The sequence below is a fragment of the Amblyomma americanum genome, chromosome 6 (genome assembly GCF_052857255.1).
Source record: "Amblyomma americanum isolate KBUSLIRL-KWMA chromosome 6, ASM5285725v1, whole genome shotgun sequence".
Lineage (NCBI taxonomy): Eukaryota > Metazoa > Arthropoda > Arachnida > Ixodida > Ixodidae > Amblyomma > Amblyomma americanum.
This window is the reverse complement of record NC_135502.1, coordinates 4,241,886-4,262,121: the sequence shown is the minus strand read 5'-3', so window position 1 is coordinate 4,262,121 and position 20,236 is coordinate 4,241,886. Positions and strand designations below refer to the sequence as shown.

The window sequence follows — 20,236 nt, the reverse complement described above, 5'->3', positions numbered from 1 at the left end:
ACATCGTCATTGAACGCGTGTTGGTCAATCGAGCGAACGTTGCCTAAAGCGAGCGCGCCTCCTCTCTCTCTTGTTGCGCGAACCAGAAGAACCGGATGGACGAAGAGGGCATCTTCTACGAGATGTACGAGGGCGGCTACAACCTCTACCTGAGCAAGCTGAACAAGGAGAAAGGCTGGTACCTGGGCATCAAGAAGTCCGGCGTGCCCAAGCCAGGGCCTCGCACGGCGCGTGGTCAGAAGGCCGTCATGTTCCTTCCTAGGGCCGCCAAGCCACGCTCGTAGTGCGCCCTTCAAGCACAGGGGAGGAGGCGGCAGAGGTGGCCTTTCCGGGCTGCACGGAGGCTGCCGCATTGGCGCCGTGGGTCCCTCGTGGCCGCGAGAAAATCGAACGCAGGGGAGATGTGAGATCCAGACATGCAGGGTTGCAGGAGCGCGAAATGAGTCTCCCACTTGTTCTGCTGCGGGGTTTGACTGTATGAGAGGAGCGGTAGAATCTTCATCAGGAGCAGGAGGCTGGAGCGCTGCTGCGCCTCGTAAGAACTGCATATAACCCCTTGGTCTAATCTTGCGGAAACAGTTCAAAACTTGCACTATGTCCTTGTCAGCGTCGGCCTTGGGAAAATAAACTTTAAAGATTGGATGGATTGCAGGCTAGGTAAGAATGCCTAATATGGGCCCGTGCAAAAGAGGGAATGCTGTTTCACATAATAATAGCTCTTAGCCCGATAACGTTCATTCGAATTGTCAACGCTACAGAACGGAAATTTCTCAAGAACCTCCACGTTCCGGAGAGATGGCAATAGGGAAAGTTAGTTGATTTGCACGTGCCAAAGCAACAGCGAAACTACGAGGTAAAAGGAGAGAGATGAAAAAACAAAACAGGGTCCTCAGACGGGTCTTGAATGTCCAGGCTTCCACAGAAAACACTGTGGCCGCTCTCTCCTCGGCCTATCGCACTTTCATTTACTCACTTCACACGCTTCCGTGGACATTGTGTGGTCTGAGGCCGAAGCTCAGATTTTCTCATTGGCACAAAGTGTGCTAGGCCAGGCCTTTTTACGCGTTAAGAACCTGTCACCACATGAACACCGGCATTTCATTTCGACAAAATCTGTGCAGCACGACAAAAAATGTAGATCCCCGAAACCAGAAGGAGGAGAACGATGTTTTTTTTTTATTTTGGCCGTTTTTTAAGCCTTGCACAGCAACACCTTCAAAAAGACCCCCCCCCCCCCCCCCCGCGCGAAATGTTTTGATGAACTCAGTGTCCATGCGCGAAAGGGAGGCCAAGTTTGAATCACATCGTTACTCATGTGATCGAGATGGCGCAGACTTCCAAGACCAAACAGAACTAGGGTGGCTCATTTTCATAAGAAACCCGATTCTCTGTCTCTCATATTCACTTCTACGCTCGGTTTTAGAATCCGGGAACAGTGTATTTATATTTCGCTTTCACGCACATGAGTGGATGCTGTGAGGGGCAGCGATGCATTGCTGGAGAAAAAGCTTCGCGCGGATAGTGGCTATGTCGCCTTCGCTGTCACCTTAAAGCAGGCATTTTTACCATACACTTCTATAAGGACGGTTCAAACGCCTATATATATATATATATATATATATATATATATATATATATATATATATATATATATATATGAAGGAAGCCAACAGTAACCGATACCAAGGTGCATAAGGGAATGTTTGCGCCAAATTTTCGAGAGCGTGTTTGTAAGCGAGTTTGTGCAAGCGAGGTTGTGGAAGGCGACGGCATCTGTTTTTTATGCATTAATTGTGTGGCTGCCCAGTTATATATTTAGTTATATGCGCACGTAACTAGTGCGGGGCCCAACAAAAGATGTCTTGCGTTCATTTGCATAAATACCAGCGCATTGAAGTGAGCATTATCAGGTACAAAATGAATCGGTTCCATGATTGTGGAGAAGGAAAAGAAATACTCGCGTGGTAACTTATTGTGTGCAACCTTGTGGGTATTGCCTCTGCCAAAGAATCAACACGCTTGTCTGAGTCAATCCGTCTGCACTTTTGCGCGCACGCATGGTTTACCAAAACGCTGTGAACGCATGAAAGTGGAATGAGATAAATATGAGTCTAATTTGTCTTTCTGCCCAATATTTACAACGCCTATTAAGTGTGGTAATTTACGATATTTTGTGCATGTGATTTACTCAGTGTGAAGTAAGTTCATACGTAGTTGCTTTTGGCTTGCCTTTTCTGCAAAGAAAGCACCCCACCGCACACACACAAACACACGAACCCTTGGAACACAGCTTTTAGTATGGATAGTGCTATTAAAAGCACGGCTTGAATAGGTCACGGATAAGGCAAATAACCCTGCCGTAGAGTAGAGGCAGTCGGCTGCAAGGATGGTGCGTTATAATTGATCAGAGTCGCCATGGCCATCTGTCAGGGCACGTCATCTGTTTTTGCTCATCCTCTCACTGGTATGAAATAACCGCGCACAAGCGCAATGATCTCAGGACAGCCCCTGAGGTATGGTACGCTTTTAACGAAGAAATAGTTACAGCCGAATCTCGTTTTAACAAAATGGTTAATAACGGAATAACGGATATAACGAAGGAATGACGATTCCCCTTGGAAGCTCGATCAACACGGGCCGAAAAGAAGCTACGGCTATGACGAAATGATCGTCGGGCCCCTTCAGCTTCGCTGTAACGAGCTTCAATTATATTAAAAATCTGTCTCAGTGAAGCTGTACAGAAAACTATATAGCTTTCCTGGTTATTGATGCGCTTACACATCTTTTACCATCGATCTTTTGCTGCTAAATATGGAAGGAGAAAGGTAGGACTCAAAATTTGGCCCTTAGAGACAGCACTGAGTTTCACGTTAGTCATGTCAGTATTCCAATTAGCTGCGTTTGCTTACCTATTCTAGGAGCATTTTAAAGAATTCAACATCCCTTGCAAACCTGTTGAGAAGAATCAGCCTTTCCGGGCAACACCTTCGTCGGCGTGTTAGGCGCTGACGGATGTCGTAACACAGCGACAGTCCTTCGTGACATCCTGCAGCTCTTCCTGCTTGCCTTATCTTTAGTACGTGCCAGGTGTCACTCGCCGTCGGATTTTGACAAAAGGCTTGTCGTGGTCTGGTGGCAACAGACGCGTCGTTGTTGGGACGCCGACGGAGACAGACCGCCGAGTTGCGCACTGCTGGCGTTTTACCAGGACCTCAACTGTTTTGCTTTTAAGGCAGTGCATTCAGCTGTACAGCACGCGCGCATGAGAGGCTATGCCGCGTGACATGCGTTTGGCACATTGCAGCAGTACGTTAACGGTCGAAGGTAGAGGCTTGAAAGTGTGCATGCGAACAGCTCCCCTACACCCAAGGCGCACTCTGAAGATTTCTTTTAATAGCATGTCTGCCTAAGTATCTCGCACCGCAAGACAGGTGCTGCACATCTGGGGGCCTGAACGGCCGGCGTAATTTCGCAAGTTCCTCAAATTTCCCTTACCTTTGTGGACAAAAAAAAATAAAGCCAAAAAGCGCCTTATCACCAGAAACAGCAGCCGTGCGCCGGCCGTGTCTCAACGCGCACTTTTTGGTTCAAGTTGAGAAAGCCGTCGCAAAGTAATAAATCGAACGAAAAAAAAAGTTTCGGAGGGCCGGGGGTGTTATGCGGACCCTTAGGCAGTTTTTCAACTCAGAAGACGGCTTTCTAGGAGTTCCTAGACACATTTGCTCGGATGCTATACATAGAGTAGCGGCGCGCACGGGATAGTGGGGGGAAGGCGCATGGCAGTCAACATCTCGAGTCCGTGACTGAACGTAGCACGCTGGCTAGGAGATGGCCCGCTGCCAGTTTCGCTTCCCGGGCCGAAGTGCGTTTTCCTTCTTTCTTAGTCTTGTTCTATTCACTCTGAATTGATTCACCAAAGGGTAAAGGAAAAGAAGCCCCACGTGCGCGTCGCAGCATCGTACACTACTGGTCACTTCATTCTTTGTTTTAACATTGTTCGCATCGGGCATCCGTCACGTTGTTACACGGGCAGCCGGGCTAGTTGGTAGGACATTATGTGGAAACAACGCGTGGTCACGTTGTTCGTTTGGAGTCTAATTCCAGCGTGACAGAAGCAAGGACGCGCATAGACTTCAAATTGGTATTGGGGCTTAGGTGAAGGCATGCGCGACGTCTTCCTGTAGTCCATGCCCTCCCTGTAGCGGCTTCCATAAGAATCACAAATCAGCAACAAAGACCCGGATTTTCTCATTATGTAAACTGGCCTGCGATCAAACAACACTTCAGAAGAAGCTGCGAGTTTCATTAGCATTCAGATCATCGTTCTCATATGCGGTCATTTCAGCACTGGTGTCGAACAGTCCTGGACAAAAAGTGCAGGTTCGCGGGAATATATATATATATATATATATATATATATATATATATATATATATATATATATATATATATATATATATATATATATATATATATATATATATATATATATATAGGGAAATGCAATGCATTTTTGTGACGAACGAGAAAGAGTGGAGAGACGGAAGGGGCATTAATACTCGAGCGCATGACCTTAGGAGTTGTGCTTACATTAAACTCGTATTCGAGGAAGATGCGGCTGAGACAGGCTGAGATTCCCTCTGCTCTGCTCTTTTGCGCACGTCCGAACGCGCGCTCCCCTGTTCCCTTTCGTACTGCAGTACACTGTATGTACGTCGGGCTTCCTCTTCGTTGTCAACTAATCGCAGCATGAAACGCCATCGCTCTTTTCTTTTGAGGAAATGTTGGCACCTCGCATGCTACAGTGAGAATCCTGCAAGTGTTGCGGCTGCTGTGTAGAAAGAGCTAACGATGAACGATGAGTTGCGTTGGCAATAATATTTTAATATGTGCCAATTGCACGAAGGTGGGGAGAACCCGGATGAGTGGGCAAGCACAGCGCCGAAGGTTAAAAGCGGTGTATGTTGCTGCTTCTCTGAGCACGTCGTCTTCGCTGTTTTTCTCTCGTTTGTTTCAAAGACTTTATGCGCAGTGGAAAAGGTCAAGCGGATAGACTTGGCTATGTGGATGTGTGAGCGTCAACGTGTACTGTCGCATGAACTGTGCGCAGTGCGCATCATGCGGTGGCCATATGTACTTACGTCCACTGCATGCGTTACCGTCGTTACTTCCTGCTGCATTCACTCCATGTGCACCTTCTTTAGTCTGCTCATTGACGTTGCCTCGCAATGAAACATTGACAGCTGTTAATGAAGTCAGCTTGTGCGGCTGACGTGGTCCCTTACAAGGCCGGTATTCGTTTTCCATACTTTGCGTATGCAGTGCATTTCACTGTTTCCGTTTTGATGCGCCATCCTGTAAAGAACAGAGTTTTCCTAAATTGGAAAACACGCCTAAAATTTCACTGAAGGGATTTCGCTGTCGTTGCCATTGCCAGAGTAACAGGACGGTTGCCCACTCCTCGAATGGACGAGCTTGACAGTTTGGTGCCTGCGCTCAAGGGTATACGCCTGTCAGATGACTGCCGTGTCTGTGCCCGTGCTTGCGCAAGCCTTGAGTGAGCGAGTAGATATCTCTTGATTGTTTGTTTTCTGAGGCCATTAGGCAGGAGTCCACTCTTTGCGGGGCTCTCGCTGTCCGTTGTGCAGATCCGTTTCTGGGAGAGACAGCACTTAACGACAGAGTTGTGTTCTGCAGCTTCTCTTGAACCGAGGACAAAGTGCACCCCATCGCTCGCAAGTGCTCGTAAAAAGGCCGTAGTGAAAGATGGAAAGATCGCACGTACGAATCCTGATCATGAAAGGTGTACAGAGTTTGTCAAAAGTTCCCAGGCCGCAGGGTCTGCTTTTCTTTAGTATATCGTGGCACTTAATATGCCTATGAGGCTATCAATGTAGTCAGAGGTTAGAACGATACTTCTCGTACCCTTTACAAATATTTTGAGCTTCGCGGGTGTCGTAACTGCCTGTCTATACTGCTCAAAGGCAGACCCTGTGGCCTGAGAACTTTTGACCGACCCTGTACATAGAAACAATTTGATGCAATAGGTTTATTCGAGACATTGCACCACGCGCTGGTAACACTGGTCATTGCCACCTAAGACTTAGTGCCAGCCATTTAGGAGCTTTGAAGATACGCAGTGCACGTGTGTCCGTTATACAAGCGCACCAGAACCGTCCGGAACCAACTCGCCCAGCAGAGAACTATTATTGGTACCACTGCGAAATCGACACGTGTCTGTAACTGTTTAGGCCAAGAAGAGCTAATGCACGTACTGAGGAGAATGAATGCTACCTGCTATGCCGTCTCATGTACAACAAAACGACCAAATGTTTACTTAAGATAACGGAAGGCGGCGTGGGCATCGCACAGCCATTTACTTTTCGTAAGGGGTCGACATGAGCCCGATGGAGGTTACGGCTCCGAATCCTGAAGTCATGGGGTATTTCAGTCTCCTGAAATGTTCCTGTAGCTACGAAATCGCGCAGCGCTGTATTGTTTGCGCTCAGCTAGGGTCAAAAGCTATACGCATATTGGAGAGGTATGACTGAGGGGAAAACCTATCCTGTAACGGTGCGGCCAAGCCCGTATCGATAGCCGGAGCAGAATTCCGGTTTGTTACTCCCCACTGAAGCGGTTGCACGGGAGAACGTTCAAGCTTTACGCGCATTGTTTCTTTATGTGTTTATGCGATCGCGTGTGCGCTTCTGGCAATCGTAGTCTGCGCACGCTTTTGTACCCGCCCTGTCATCTACAAGGTGTAACGAGTCTTCATTGAAAAAAAAAAGGCGTATCGCGAGCATACGTCGCGAGGCCACTGGTGTTGTCGTACATGTTTGTGCAGCATATACTTCACTGTATATCTAGTCATTGTGCATTTTGAAGGGGGTCCAATAAAACGCAACAAAGTTCCTTTCACCCCGACAGTGTGTATCTCGTCCGCTTCTTACGTCTACATTCAGTGACTCTCAGGGAATCTGTGACTCTCAGGGAATCTGTGCTGTGCCGAAACTCATTTTACTTCAATAAAGACATTTCTTATCAATGCGTTCGATTCTCTGACATTTTGGCTTGTGTGCTCTTACATTTCGCTGTATTCGTTCTACTCTACTAACACTACTGAGTTCTATAGCTGTCCCACAGGCGTCCACAACGGAAAAAGGTGTTGGCTCTCTCATGACGCGATGTCTTCCCGCAACGGTGGTCACTGGAGCTCAAAAATTAGCGTGCCGCCAACCATTGTGCCAACCTGTGCGGACAGCCCCACCGGCTTTCGGATCCTTCTTCCTTATTCATTTGTGTTCGCCTTCGGGCGTATCCAATTCCTTTGGGGTCTGTCCCTGGGCTCCACCAGTTATATTGCAACTGGTTTGAGCCATGCCCAGGAATCTGGGATATCGACGACATGCGCCATCTTTCGGTCGCTTGATACGGAAGGCTATTCGTTTTCAACGGGCGGTCTGTGTTAAAAATGTTTTGCTCAAAACACCGTAATGCACTCGCCCCGTTGTAAGAAAATATGAAAGAACATATCACGTCGTCATTCCACGTGATATATCAACAAAATAATCAAGGGTTCGACAGAATCCTGTCTGGCGAGGGGGAAGCATATTGGAAGCACAAGAAACATACACTCGCCAAAGAATCGATGCTTTACTTTAGCAGTAGTGAGCAATTTACCATATTATGCATTGCGACAAAGTATTCTTCTGGATTCGGTTAAGGTGAAGCGCACTCACTGGGCAAGTTGCTCATTCTTCGCGACAACCTAGAAAAGTTAAGGTGCCTTTCACAAAACAGTGCCCACCTGTGAGGATACAGTTGCGCTCTTCAAACTGCAGTCTAATCCGCTTTACGCCTCCATTACCTCACTGCAAGAATACGCGCGTGCTGCGCTGTTTTGTTGTCGTGCGCTCACATTAAGCACACTTGCCATTAAGCAAATATCTATAAAATTGGATGGATGGAAACAACCTTTATTAAAAAAGGAAAGAAAAAAATCTTTCAGGGTGGTCTCCTACTGGTCCAGGAGTCCACGGGCTTGTGCCTCACATAAGGCCCGATCCACCAGCCATTTCTGGCCGGCGGGCTGTGCGGTCCGTAAAGCAGCCTCCCAGGAAGAATGGGTGGGATTGGGGATTGGGGGGTACTGCCTGTGGGGAAGGACATTCCCAAAGGTAGTGGAAAAGTGTGAATCTGGGCACGCCACAGGTGTTACAATGAGGAGGAAAGGTGGGGTGAAAGCATGAGAGACGGTAGGGTGAAATAAAGCAGCCCGTCTGTAATCGTCGCCATGTGGCGCTGGATAAGGGCGACAAAGTACTGTGGGGTGGTGGTAATGTCATCCGGCTGAGTTTGTAGAATGCGGTGATTTGATATGTATAATGGACCGAAGGGGCCTCTTGCGCAGGGTTGGGTGCCTGATCGTCCGGGGTCCGGGAGGAGAGATCTCGGGCCAGCGCATGAACGCGCTCATTACCGGGGATCGAGGCATGCCTATGGATCCACAACAGAGTAACCGTTCGGTCGAGAGAGGTGGCTGTGGCAAGAATACGGTGTTTGGCCGGCGTCGCCACGCCCTTTAGGTAGTGGCGGTATGCGGCTTGGGAATCTGCAAATTTCGGTTATGTTTTTGTCAATGGTGGAGTGGGCTAGCGCAAGTGCGATGGCGGCTCGTTCCGCCTCTGCAGGTGAATTCGTTCGGATAGTGGCGGTCATAGGCTGCGACTGCCGTGAGGAATCCTACTTCAGAATTTTCTGCCACGTCGATGTCCTTTATGTCTATAAAATTGTTTCATTACTCAGTGTGCAATATGTAGTCATGACAAAAACGGTGCCATAGCATAGAGAGTCCTCGCCAACTCTCAGGTTTTGCACTCATTTCCTTGTGTTCATTTCCTTACACCGGTGGCGTCGCGCGTTCCAGATGGGGCCGATAAGGTGATTGTAAGGTAGCTGTATGCCCGATGTGGCAGAGAAGACCGCCATCGCCCAAGCCCTTGCACATTCGGACGCCCAATACATCTTCAGCGACTCCAAACGGCTCTGTCCAACTTTTCCAGGGAAGGATTCACACCCCTGTCTGGCAATTGTTGAACACCCCTACCCAAAATTTACCGCGCAGGGTAGAGCTCCAGTGGGTGCCGGCTCACTCTGGGTACCCTGGAAACGAGGCTGTCGATAATTGGCCCGAGGTTTGATTTGCCATGCTCAGGACAGCCTCGATCCAGGATTCTCGAGGGAGGGGGCGCACACCTTCGCGGAGCTCAGGCAAATACCTCGTTTGGCCGTCGGACTTACCCCCCTCCCCACCCCTCTCTTACGCATTCCCAACAGATCCTCTTCAGACGCCTCCAGACCCGCTGTCTGTCATCCCCTGAGCTGTTATCCCACTATTGTGGCACATCCCCTGAATGCTCCCTATGCGGTGACCCTCACGCCACACTCTCCCACATCCTTTTCGGCTGCCCTGCTGACCCTCCACCGCAGGGACAGCACCTCATCTCGAGCTGGGAGGTCCTGCTCTCGTCTGCAGACCCGACATCGCAGGTTGCTGCGGTGACTCGGGCTGCCGACGTCATCTCCCGACATGACCTACTTGATGCAGTGCGGGACCGCGCAGTGGCCCAGGGACCCAGCAGGGTCTAAAACTCACTTGCGAAATAAAGTTTTTCTGTATGTCTGTTAGGAACAACCCAACAAACGCAAAACCTCCTCAAAATCTCCCAGAAATATCCCATCAGGACATTTGGAATGTCCCCAGGAGGTTCTCATTTTTCCCGAAGACGTCCAAAAAACGTCCCCACAACTAGCCGTATCCAAAAAGTTGTGCGTCCCAGGGACAGCCCCAAAAGGTTAATGCTAGATTTCTCGGCTGTGGTTCAATAAAATTTTCTTCTTTTTCCTGCACACTTCAGGCATCTAAGCGCACATATGTGCCAAATTTCAGGCACATGCTTACGTTACAGGTGGTGTAATACATCTGTCAACTCACGTGAATGCTTGCTGGCTAGGCCATTCAGACTTACCTGTTTACATGAAATGTGCTTTAACAAGGTGAAAATTTGGGCTGGTTGGTGCATGATCTTGTGACGGGAGCAGCGCAGCACGAGACAGAGAGAGGCGGGACACGACGCTCAATAATAACCAGATTTTTAATGCACGTTCGTCGAATATATACATCTCGCTCGTATAAGAACGAAAAGAAAGAAGCATGAAAAACGCATAAGATATGCACGTGGTGAAATATTAAGACATCGCACGCAGATAATCAATTTCTCTGTCGCGAAGCGCTATGAAGGTATGCAGCCGCATATGTCGCTCTTTGGTCGGATGTTGAAGGCTTCTTCAATCTCCCTGGTCCGTTGATCAAAATACGACGGGATGACCATTGTGTTGATAAGCTGCGGAGCGCATTCATGCTCTCTGCAATGTTTTGCTAATTCACTTCTGATGGCGCCATTTAGGGATCTTTTGTGCTCTTGAAGCCGTTTATTAAAACAGCGCCCTGTTTGACCAATGTATGTGCGTCCCCATGACAGAGGTATGTCATAAACCCCGCTTTTCATACATTTCACATGTTTTTTCAGGTGTTTTCTTGCATTGATTTTTTTCTTTGCTCGCTGTTGACTTTGGCGCACAGGCTCCTTAACTTGTTGGGTGCTGACATGAGCACTTTTACACCAGTTCTTGCTCTTACCCTTTTGAGACTGTGGGAAATGCCATTAATGCAAGGAATGACCGCGTACGGCTTCCTTTATTCTGATGTGGTTGTGACCGTATTTTCTGCCTCTAGGTGCTTGCAGAATCCCTTCTGCGACACTGGGTAGCAGTCTCGTCGGGCAACCTGGTGCTTTCAGCAGTAGTAGCTCTATGGCTTTCAGCCGACGGTTCTGGGTGTCAAAACTGCCTTGAACCTCATGGTGACAGGATCTCGTCAATGCGGCTCTCATTGCTGTTTTCTTTTTTCTACCCCCGCTTGATGATCTTGGATGTGTAGGGGAGCAGTCCCTTCTAGCTTCGTGGTCCGTACCGCCAGCATATGTGCAGCGCCTAGAAAGGCTAGCGTCAAGTCAAGAAATCGCATAACGTTGTTTTCTGGGAGTTCACTTGTTATTTCTAGTCCTAGTTCTTCCAGTCGTTCTAGTCCTTAGCAAAACTACCAATGAGAGCCGCGTTGACGAGAACCTGTCATCATGAAGTTCGAGGCAGTTTTGACGCCCAGAACAGTCGGCTGAAAGCAGCAGTTTACCCGACGAGACTGCTATCCAGTGTCGCAGAAGGGATTCTGCAAGCACTTAGAGGCAGAAAATATGTCACAACCACATCAGAAGAAAGGAAGCCGTACGCGGTCATTCCTTACATTAATGGCATTTCCCACAGTCTCAAAAAGGTATGCGCAAGAGCTGGTGTAAAAGTCCTCATGTCAGCACCCAACAAATTAAGAAGCCTGTGCGCCAAAGTCAACAGCGAGCAAAGAAAAATCAATGCAAGAAAAAGCACCGAAAAAAAAACGTGAAATGTGTGAAAAGCGGGGCTTAGGAAATACCTCTGTCATGCGCACGCACCTACATTGGTCAAACAGGGCACTGTTTGAATGAATGGCTTCGAGAGCACAAAAATATTCCTAAAGGGCGCCATCAGCAGTGAATTAGCAAAACATTGCAGAGAGCATGAATGCGCTCCGCATCTTATAAACACAATGGTGATCCCGTCGTATTTTAATCAACGGACAGGGAGATTGAAGAAGCCTTCAACATTGGGCAAAAGAGCGACCTATATGCGTCAGCATACTTTCGATAGCGTTTCGCGACAGCGAAATTGATTATCTGCGTGCGTTGTCTTAATCTTCTACCATGTGTACATCTTATGCGTTTGTCATGCTTCTGTTCTTTCTTATTGCACGAGCGAGATGTATATATTCGATCGAACGTGGATTAAAAAATCTGGTTGTTAGCGTTGATTCCCGCCTCTCTCTTTGTTTCGTGTTGCGCTGCTCCCGCCACAAGAACATGAAATGTGCTAGAATTTTACACACAAAGGAAATATTAATTCAAAAAGTCGCCCGGTCCCACCCATATAACTGGAAATAGCAGCGCAATACAGATGTAATTTCAGTTTATTAGATGTGCTCTTTGCATTTAAATGAATACAAACAGGAGACGCATATGTATGCACCATTTAACACACAATGTACGGAGCACTACAACACCATCAAAGAATAATGGCCAAAATTTTCTCTAGCTCTGAGAAACATGAAAAAAATGGAGCAATAAAAATATAATACAGGCTGAAAGTTGATGCACCTTAAGCAAACATTCTAAAGGGTATAAAAGCATATATGCACACGCAAAAGCAAACGCATGTAAAGAGCAACCTGGGTGCCAAAAGAAAAGACGATGTGGGCGTGCGATACAGATACGCGGTTTCAGGTTACGGATATTCTGCAGGGTGAAACCCCCCTCTCGCTTTGCCTCTCGCAAGAGCCTCGGAGTAATCTTGAGCGTGTTATCAAAACAGGCAAAACAGGCGTGTTATCTACGAGGCAAAAATAAAAAACGAGCACAAACCACATACCTTGACGACGTTGCCAACAGAAACCCGGGGATGAAATAAAATGCTGCAACTATATATATGAGTTCAACGCAGCCTTCTGTCCTGCGCCTTCTCACGGCACAGCGAACGCTCAACCACACGCGTTACATCCTCGTTACACCCCCTTTTTATTTTCTTGTGACTAAGTGTGGGGATAAGACTGCTTGGAGCCGGATGAAAAGGGGGGACGTCTTGCGGTAGGAGCCCTGGCTCGCCGCACCCATGGTACAGCAGACCACGCGTGCGGCACAATACGGCGTGGGAGGCGAGATCAAGGTGATAAAGGCACAATTAATCCGGTGGCGGTGGGTTGGGAGTCAGCGACGCGAACACAACACAAACTATACCGCTGCGACAGGACGGCAATGTAGGTAGAGCAGGTTAATCCATGGGCACTCGCAGCAAGTGTCTCGTGGGCTTCCGAAGATCTCTCCCGCCTATGACCGCAGTGGATGGCCACGCTGCCACCAACAACACGCCACAGTCGTCGGAGGCGCTGAGGGGTGCAGAGTGCGCGCTAGGAGTATACCCATTGCCTTGCAATCCGCTGCCGCGAACGACGCCTGTAAGAGCGCCATTATGGTATAGGGTCGTGAAGCTGTGCAAAAAACTTGCGATGCGCCGCGCGCCGCTGCACCAGTTCCAAAAGGAATTATGCGGGCACGCCGAGGTGCGCGGGAAAGCTGCCATGAATCCGCAGCTACGAAGTTCACGACAGCCCAGTGATGAGAGCAAGAGCTGCTGCGCGCTGGGGCTTGCGCGCGAGCAGCTAGGGGCTGCGCGAATACGTGTGCGCAAGATGGCTTCCGTCCAGCGAGGAAGCCGGGCGAGCGACGGGAGGCCCGTTACTGCGCCTCTGCTAGACAGCGGCGCAACGAGGACTGCTGGTAGTTGGAGATGCCTGCAGGGACCGCCGCACCGTGCTGAAGTTGGAAACACTATTGAAGACGGGCACGTTGGTGACCGTCGCTCCCGGAGATGCGATGAAAAGGCAGACCGCCGTCGCCTGCCTGCCTGCAGCATGGAGCCGACGGCCCACGAGAGAGATGCGGGGTGAACTGCGCTTCCTTCGGCTGTTCGAACAAAACTGCCTGATCTCTCAAAACGGTGAGTGCAAGAGTAAATCCTTCTCTTCCCTTAGCTTTTGCCGCGAGGGAGAGAGAAAAGGGAGCGAGGAGTCAATTTTTATTTTTTGTTGAAAAGCATTGGTCCCAAAAACGTTCTCCCAGTTACCTTTCTGGGACCAAAATGCTATGATTTGTTTTTGTTTCTGCTTAGAACCCTCCAGAAAACATTTCTAGGACATTAGTGGGTGCACTTCCCTTTTGCTTGTGTTTCTATGTCCTGCCTCTACGGCCTGGAAATGTTCCATAAATGTTGTACTGGGACATTCCATCCTTTCTGGGCGCTCCTGGGGAGGTACGTTGTTTGCTGGGAAGGACGCCAGCGTTGGCGTATTTGTTGTACACAACGAGCCAACCAAACACTAAAAACTCTGCAAAGACGCTCTGCGGCTGGCCAATGCATTCGTAACTGCAGCCGCATCCTGTATTCGGCACCGTACCTCCACCTGCGCAAATGCGATGAGAACGCGCTCCAAGTGATTCTCCGCAAAATCTATAACAGAGCTCTCGACCTCCCCATTGCCACGTCAAACCAACGTCTCCTCGGTCCGGGGATGACGAACACCTTTGGAGAGCTGTGCGAGGCTCAACTCAAGAACCAATACTTGCGGTTAAGCAAAACATCTGCGGGTAGCAGCCTTCTCACCTGCCTCCACATCACTTGCACAACCCATAAGGAGGAGCGGGTACCCCTGCCCGAGGCCTGGCGCTTCGCCCTGCAGGTTCGCCCCCTCCCGAATAACATGACGAAGGATACCCATGATGGCCGCCGCCTCGCGCGAGCGGAGGCCATTTCCGAACAGTATGGTGCTCGACAAGGGGTATTTTACACAGACCAGGCCGGCTCACACCATGGGGGTTGGTACACGGCGGCCGTCGTCCACCAAAACACCCCAGTTAAGGGCATCACCTTCCGTGCCCCCGACATTACATTCGAGGAGGAAGTTGTTATTCCACTTGCAGCCGCGGATCCAGCGTCCCGAGCCATTATCACCGACTCAAGGGGAGCTTGCCGCAATTTTTAACAGAGAAAATTCCAGATCATGCCTTCCAAATTTTACATATATGTGAGTATCAGGGTTTCCCAACCCGGCGCACCACCATCTGGACCCAGCACTTGCGGGGATGAGGGGAACAAGGTAACGGACACTACCGCCCGCGCGCTTAAACACCGAGCATCGCCTCTCCCACTCCCTGATCCGGCTCTTGATTTCAATCCGTCTATTACTTTTCGGGAGAACTCCCTCCTGTATCAAAATTGTCATGGCAGATACCCACCAAAAAATGTCGTTGTGTAATTACACTAAGATTATTTCTATTGCAGTGTTGTGCAAGTTTAAAGGCATATTACATATGCGGTAGCAGGGACAATTCATGTCGTTGGGAGTTGCGTTGTCTGGCAACCCGGAAAACGCGCCGCTCCCCTTTTTTCGTGCGGGTGCTCGCGCGTTGACGGCAACGCGGGCGTCCACCGCGCGTCGCGTTTTTCGCTCGCGGAAAACGCGCCATGCGGGCAGCCTCACGCCAGGCAGTTACTTCGGGGTCGGTAGCAGCAGCTTCCTGTAGGCTCTGAAGATGCCGGTTGCTACACACGCGGCCACCAGCGGCGTCGTCGTCTTCCATTGCGCCTTCTGCCGAGGCGAGCGCCCGCGCCGCGGCTTATATCCTCCGCCGCGGGGCAGCCGCTAACAGCATAGGGCATGCACCCTTCCTTTTCTCAAAATCATCGGCGTCTAGAACGTTGTCAACGCCAATGAGCACAATGAACGCCGACAGCTTTCGCTTTGTATATCCTGGATTAGCTGAGCTAATCCACATTCATTTTTTGACACTGCTCTGACACAAGACTATGCTGAGAACGCTGAACAAAGAAAAGTAGACACCCTTACGCACACAGTTCCAAACACTAATGCGTCCCCCACTAGGTTCTGTTTTGAAAGCCAGCTTCGCTCTCCCCATAATAGCATCCTCTTTAAGTACACGTGCCCTCATTCCCCCGTGCACTTTCCCCCTCCCTCATAACTTATCGAGATTGGAGGAGGTATCCATTATAAGGATATCAGGGCTGGGCCGGCCCTTACCCCGTTCGTCGCGTGCTGATGGGGCTCTGAAGACGTACGCAGGACCCACCACCTGCCCGAGGTGTTCCACACCAGCTGCAGAGAGGTGGATGTTCGCCACCTGTTGTGGACTTGTGCAGGGACAAGGGCTTCAAGGACACGCATTTTAATGGAAGTGAGGCTGACGGCGACAAGGCAGGATTTCTCCAAGTGGCTGACCGACAATATGAGCAGGAGCTTTCTCCTGTTCCTGCATGCATGAAAACACCTGAATGTTTTACTTTAGTGTACAGCGAACCAAAGTTATTCCTTTATGGCAAGTGTGTGAAAAAAAGCAAAAGCATTTAGAGTTCTGTTGCCTTTGTTACTTAACAGTGTAATCATGTTTGTAATTAATTCATTAATCAAATAAGCCAATAAGACAAGAAATTGTCAATTCGCAATTAGTTAACTAGTAACAATTAGGTATTAGTAAGGTAGTTTTATTTATTAATCAATAAATTCCATAATTATTTTTATTGTTCACTCAATTCAGGACTTACTAGTAATTCACCAATTTTGTGAATTGGTGTAATTAGCTAAATGAATTGCCTTATTTTAAAACTTTTATTCAGTAATTCCACCATTTAAACTTTCTATTCAATCATTACAAATCATATTTACAATTGACAATTCATGAGGACGCACTCTGTCCACAGCCCACAGTGACACATCCTGTACACGCCGCTATGAGGCAAGAAATGCTTTCGCACTAAGAAATACTGCTCAGGGTGGGTGCAACAGGCGACCCTATGCAAACGAAAGACTTCTGTACATAGAGCTTACCTCCCCAACCTACAATCATGGAACCAAGGTACACTGTCAATAATTCCAAGAATGCTTCTACAGAAGCACCGAACTCATTCACAGACTTCATCATTTTCATCCATGATGCACGACTTGATGGAAGACAAAAGCCGATCATGGGGTAAGGAATGATACATGTCTTCGATGTCGGCGCTGAAGGCATATGCTGTGCTGGGATTGTGCTCTCCGAGAAAGGTTAAAAACTGCATTTGAATTAGGAACATTAAAAGGACCCTTGTGGGTCAACTTGGAAAGAAGTTTTTCCAAATACAAGGACACTTGGTTCTCTCACATTCCTTGTTCTGAGAGAATGGCTCAGAACGGAATCTCAGGCTTATGCGTCTCGGCAGAAAAAAATTTACCCTAGCTAGTTAACCAAGAGGTGCCGAAAGCGGATCAGTTGCACTTTTTAGATATTAAGCTACGTGTTAGGCCCACACATACGTGCTGGCAGTATTGCCTCAGGTCAAAAAACCGATCCTTAACTATAGTTCCGAGCATTCCAAACTCGTGATCAGAATGGTACTGCTGTTTCACACCTGCAGCCCAGTCTAGCAAAATCTTGCAGACAGGAGCAAGCAAACTCGGCTCCGAGAAACGTGACATCGCAACGACGTGATGTGGCGCTGCTGCCATAGCAACACAACACGTGACTTCGCCGCACCGCCGAGCAGTCTTCGCCGTCGCTCCACAGCCGCAGAGCGGCTGCTGCCTAACCATGTGATCTAGCAGAGCCTCAGCTGGTAAAAAAAAAAATCAGCTGCAGTTTAACTTCTGCTCAACCTGATTAGAGAGCGAAAGCTGTGGTGTATCGGGCAAGTAGACGCGGCTTGGCGTCTGTAACGTTGACTGCGTTCCGCACATCGGAAAGGCAGCGTGCCCACCCTGGCATGTGGCAGTAAATTTACTGGTTGATTGCGAGAGGTTGGCCACCCAATGAACGCTGCGGCCTATTGCTGCAGTGCCCCATGTCTGCCACAACGTTAAAGGGACACTGAGGAGAAATTGAAGTTGGCTTGTATCGATAGACTAGCAGCTCCTGATCACAAAAACGCCACTCTTACTGAAAACAAAGCTCTTGTAATGTAGAAAATAGCAAGAACCAAAATACAGGTGTCGCCGCCACAGGCCAATCTCTCAAGTACAAGCGTGATGACTTCCTAGGACAAGAGGCGCCACCTTGAAGGAATTTTCCTTACTTCATGGAAGACACGAATCTCTGAGGCTGGGAAAGGAAGGTTGCGTACCGCACCGCTAGCCGTCAGAAATCACGGAGTCTGCGTTTACGTCACGTATCACGTCACTCCGTTCTGAGACGTCATGAGTTGCCGTGGCGTCATAAGAGTTCCCTGAGTTTGAATCAGAGCGGCGGGAAAAACTTTTTCGTCTTCGAATCCAAATTTCTTTGAAATAAATGCATCTTTCGCGCCCGGACAAGCGGCAACAAAGCCATGAAATGCCGAACTATCAAATTTTGCTAACAAAAAAAAAAAAAATGATAGAGTTCTCCTCAGTGTCCCTTTAATGCATGCAGCCCACATCTCTTTCTCACCACCACCACTTACCTCAAGGCACAGCCTCCACAGACCCAGGGAGCCAGTTATGCACCCTTCCTTTCCTCAAAATCATCAGAGTCTAGAACATTGTCAATGCCTGGATTAGCAGAGCAAATCCACAGCCAAATTTTTTTTTCTGCCGGTCTAGACATAACGTTAATCGGTTATAATGATAGGATTTTCCAGTTTTCTCAATGTCGTTATAAGTGGATTGTACCAACTACTCTAAAACTGTGAGCATGCATTTTTTTTGTCAAGATATTCCAACGAGCACTGGTCAGTGCTTTGCTGAAGTGTTTTATTAGAAACATCTCCCTATGGTCATTCTCCGAACTGTTTCCTCTCATGTAATTTGCAAATAACAATGAACATAGGACACAGAAATGAAGGTGGAAGATTTGAACAAGTACATCAGCAAACAAACACACACTTGCCTCTCGTGTTGCAACACAGAGAAAGCTATGTATATTTTATGTACTTATATATATATATATATATTTATAATATGTATAATACCATTCACACACAAACTTGAAGCATAACATCTACACACAAGGTACAGCCAAGAGAAAAAAAAATGCCAGCACTTCAAAACACCATTTCTCAACAGGCACACACACATATACACACATATTTACAGGTCTCTGCAGTTGTGTCTTACATCTTGAACGAAATAGTGTTGCTGCTTTTATACAATGCGTGAAAGAGTTGCGTGGATTCTATCAACACACATACATGAATGTTTGATAACTGCATGCATGCACACTAGCATGACCTATGAGGATGCTCATGCACCCACAGTTGTGTCGCTCAAAACAAGCTGAAATGAACAACCAAACCAACCTCTCTCACACCTGTGGCACAAATGCTGTTTTCTGATGGCGACTCACATTTAAGGAGTTATGCTTCGTTTCAGTTTAGAAAGGTCCCATGATTAACAAAGGTAACTTCAGCAAGGAGCACTGCACTTTAATGTGCATGCTTCAAAAATGAAAATATTGTGATCCTTTAGTGCTCACGCTGCCACCACACTGAGCTCACCCTTAAAGCATGTCACATACTGCACTCTTGAAGGGGGTGTCACCAGTGGCAAGGGCATCAGGTTGCTGGAGCCAACATACCACAATGTCATATTGAATTAGTGCAGCTTGTCCCTTGGCAACACAGACACCTCAGAAATTGGTGTTTTTGTCCGTGGTTGCAAGGGTGCAGGTGCAAGCGTGCTGTACACTGTTGCTTGTTGAAATGCTTCAGGAGCAATATTTTCTGTGCTCTGCTGCATGGCTACAGACTGGGCACTTTGCCTTAGGCTCTGCCATGCTGGCAGACTCTAGCAGAACAAGCAGATATCCTACATCAACGTTTCCATGAGGAACAAGCAAAACCCAAATGCACTTAAGCAACGAATGCTTAGCATGCATGCATGCATGCATGCATAAAGACTTGAAAGAAAGAAGTTGTGAAGCCTTATTTATAAAGCCCTCATGGCAGGGCAGATTTATGGGGAGGACAGAGGGGCAGCACCGCCTCAAGCGAGAAATTTTACATTGGAAAACTATGGTGAACCTCATCATTTAGACAGACAAGTCCAAGAAATACACGTTTGAAATGAAATTGCCCCCACCTCCTACCCACAATTGCCCCATCCCAGAGGAACCCATAAATCTGCTTCTGTTCTCTGGGACCACCAAATGCTCATAAAGACAGCTTGTGGCACAATCTGGCAGAGGGCTCAAACATGCAGTTTCAGTACATAATTTTGTTCATGCCACAGCTGTCAAAAAATTACCAGGTCTCAGCCTATCATAGCTGCAGCTGATAGGACACAAAGGGATTCTCAGCACCTAGCCATCAAATGCACAAAACTATGTTGTGCACATCCATTCAAACCAGACACACAATGTGTTAAAAAGAAGAGAGAATCACGTTAAAACATCTAAAAGGACACTTGTGGCTTCTTCACATGCGCAAAGTATGTTTCATTGAGTGTGTATATGTGAGTCCATCAGCGTGTGCAGTCTTCAATCTATGTTGAGGCTTTGTGTGTGTGTGTTTA

General features: G+C 48.1%; 1 protein-coding gene across 6 annotated transcripts in view; it reads left to right on the top strand.

The window, feature by feature from the left end:
- The window catches only part of LOC144136206 (fibroblast growth factor 1-like), a 75,378-nt gene extending 70,985 nt beyond the window's left edge, over positions 1–4,393 (top strand). For 3 of the 6 annotated variants that reach the window (XM_077668301.1, XM_077668302.1, XM_077668299.1), the window contains one exon: positions 87–1,621. In XM_077668301.1, the coding sequence (XP_077524427.1) occupies positions 87–284 (198 nt within the window). In that variant the 3' untranslated portion in view covers positions 285–1,621. Of the gene's footprint in view, positions 1–86 lie in introns of all 6 variants that reach the window. The other 3 variants (XM_077668303.1, XM_077668300.1, XM_077668304.1) reach the window with 2 other exon arrangements.
- The last annotated feature ends 15,843 nt before the right edge of the window (positions 4,394–20,236 follow it).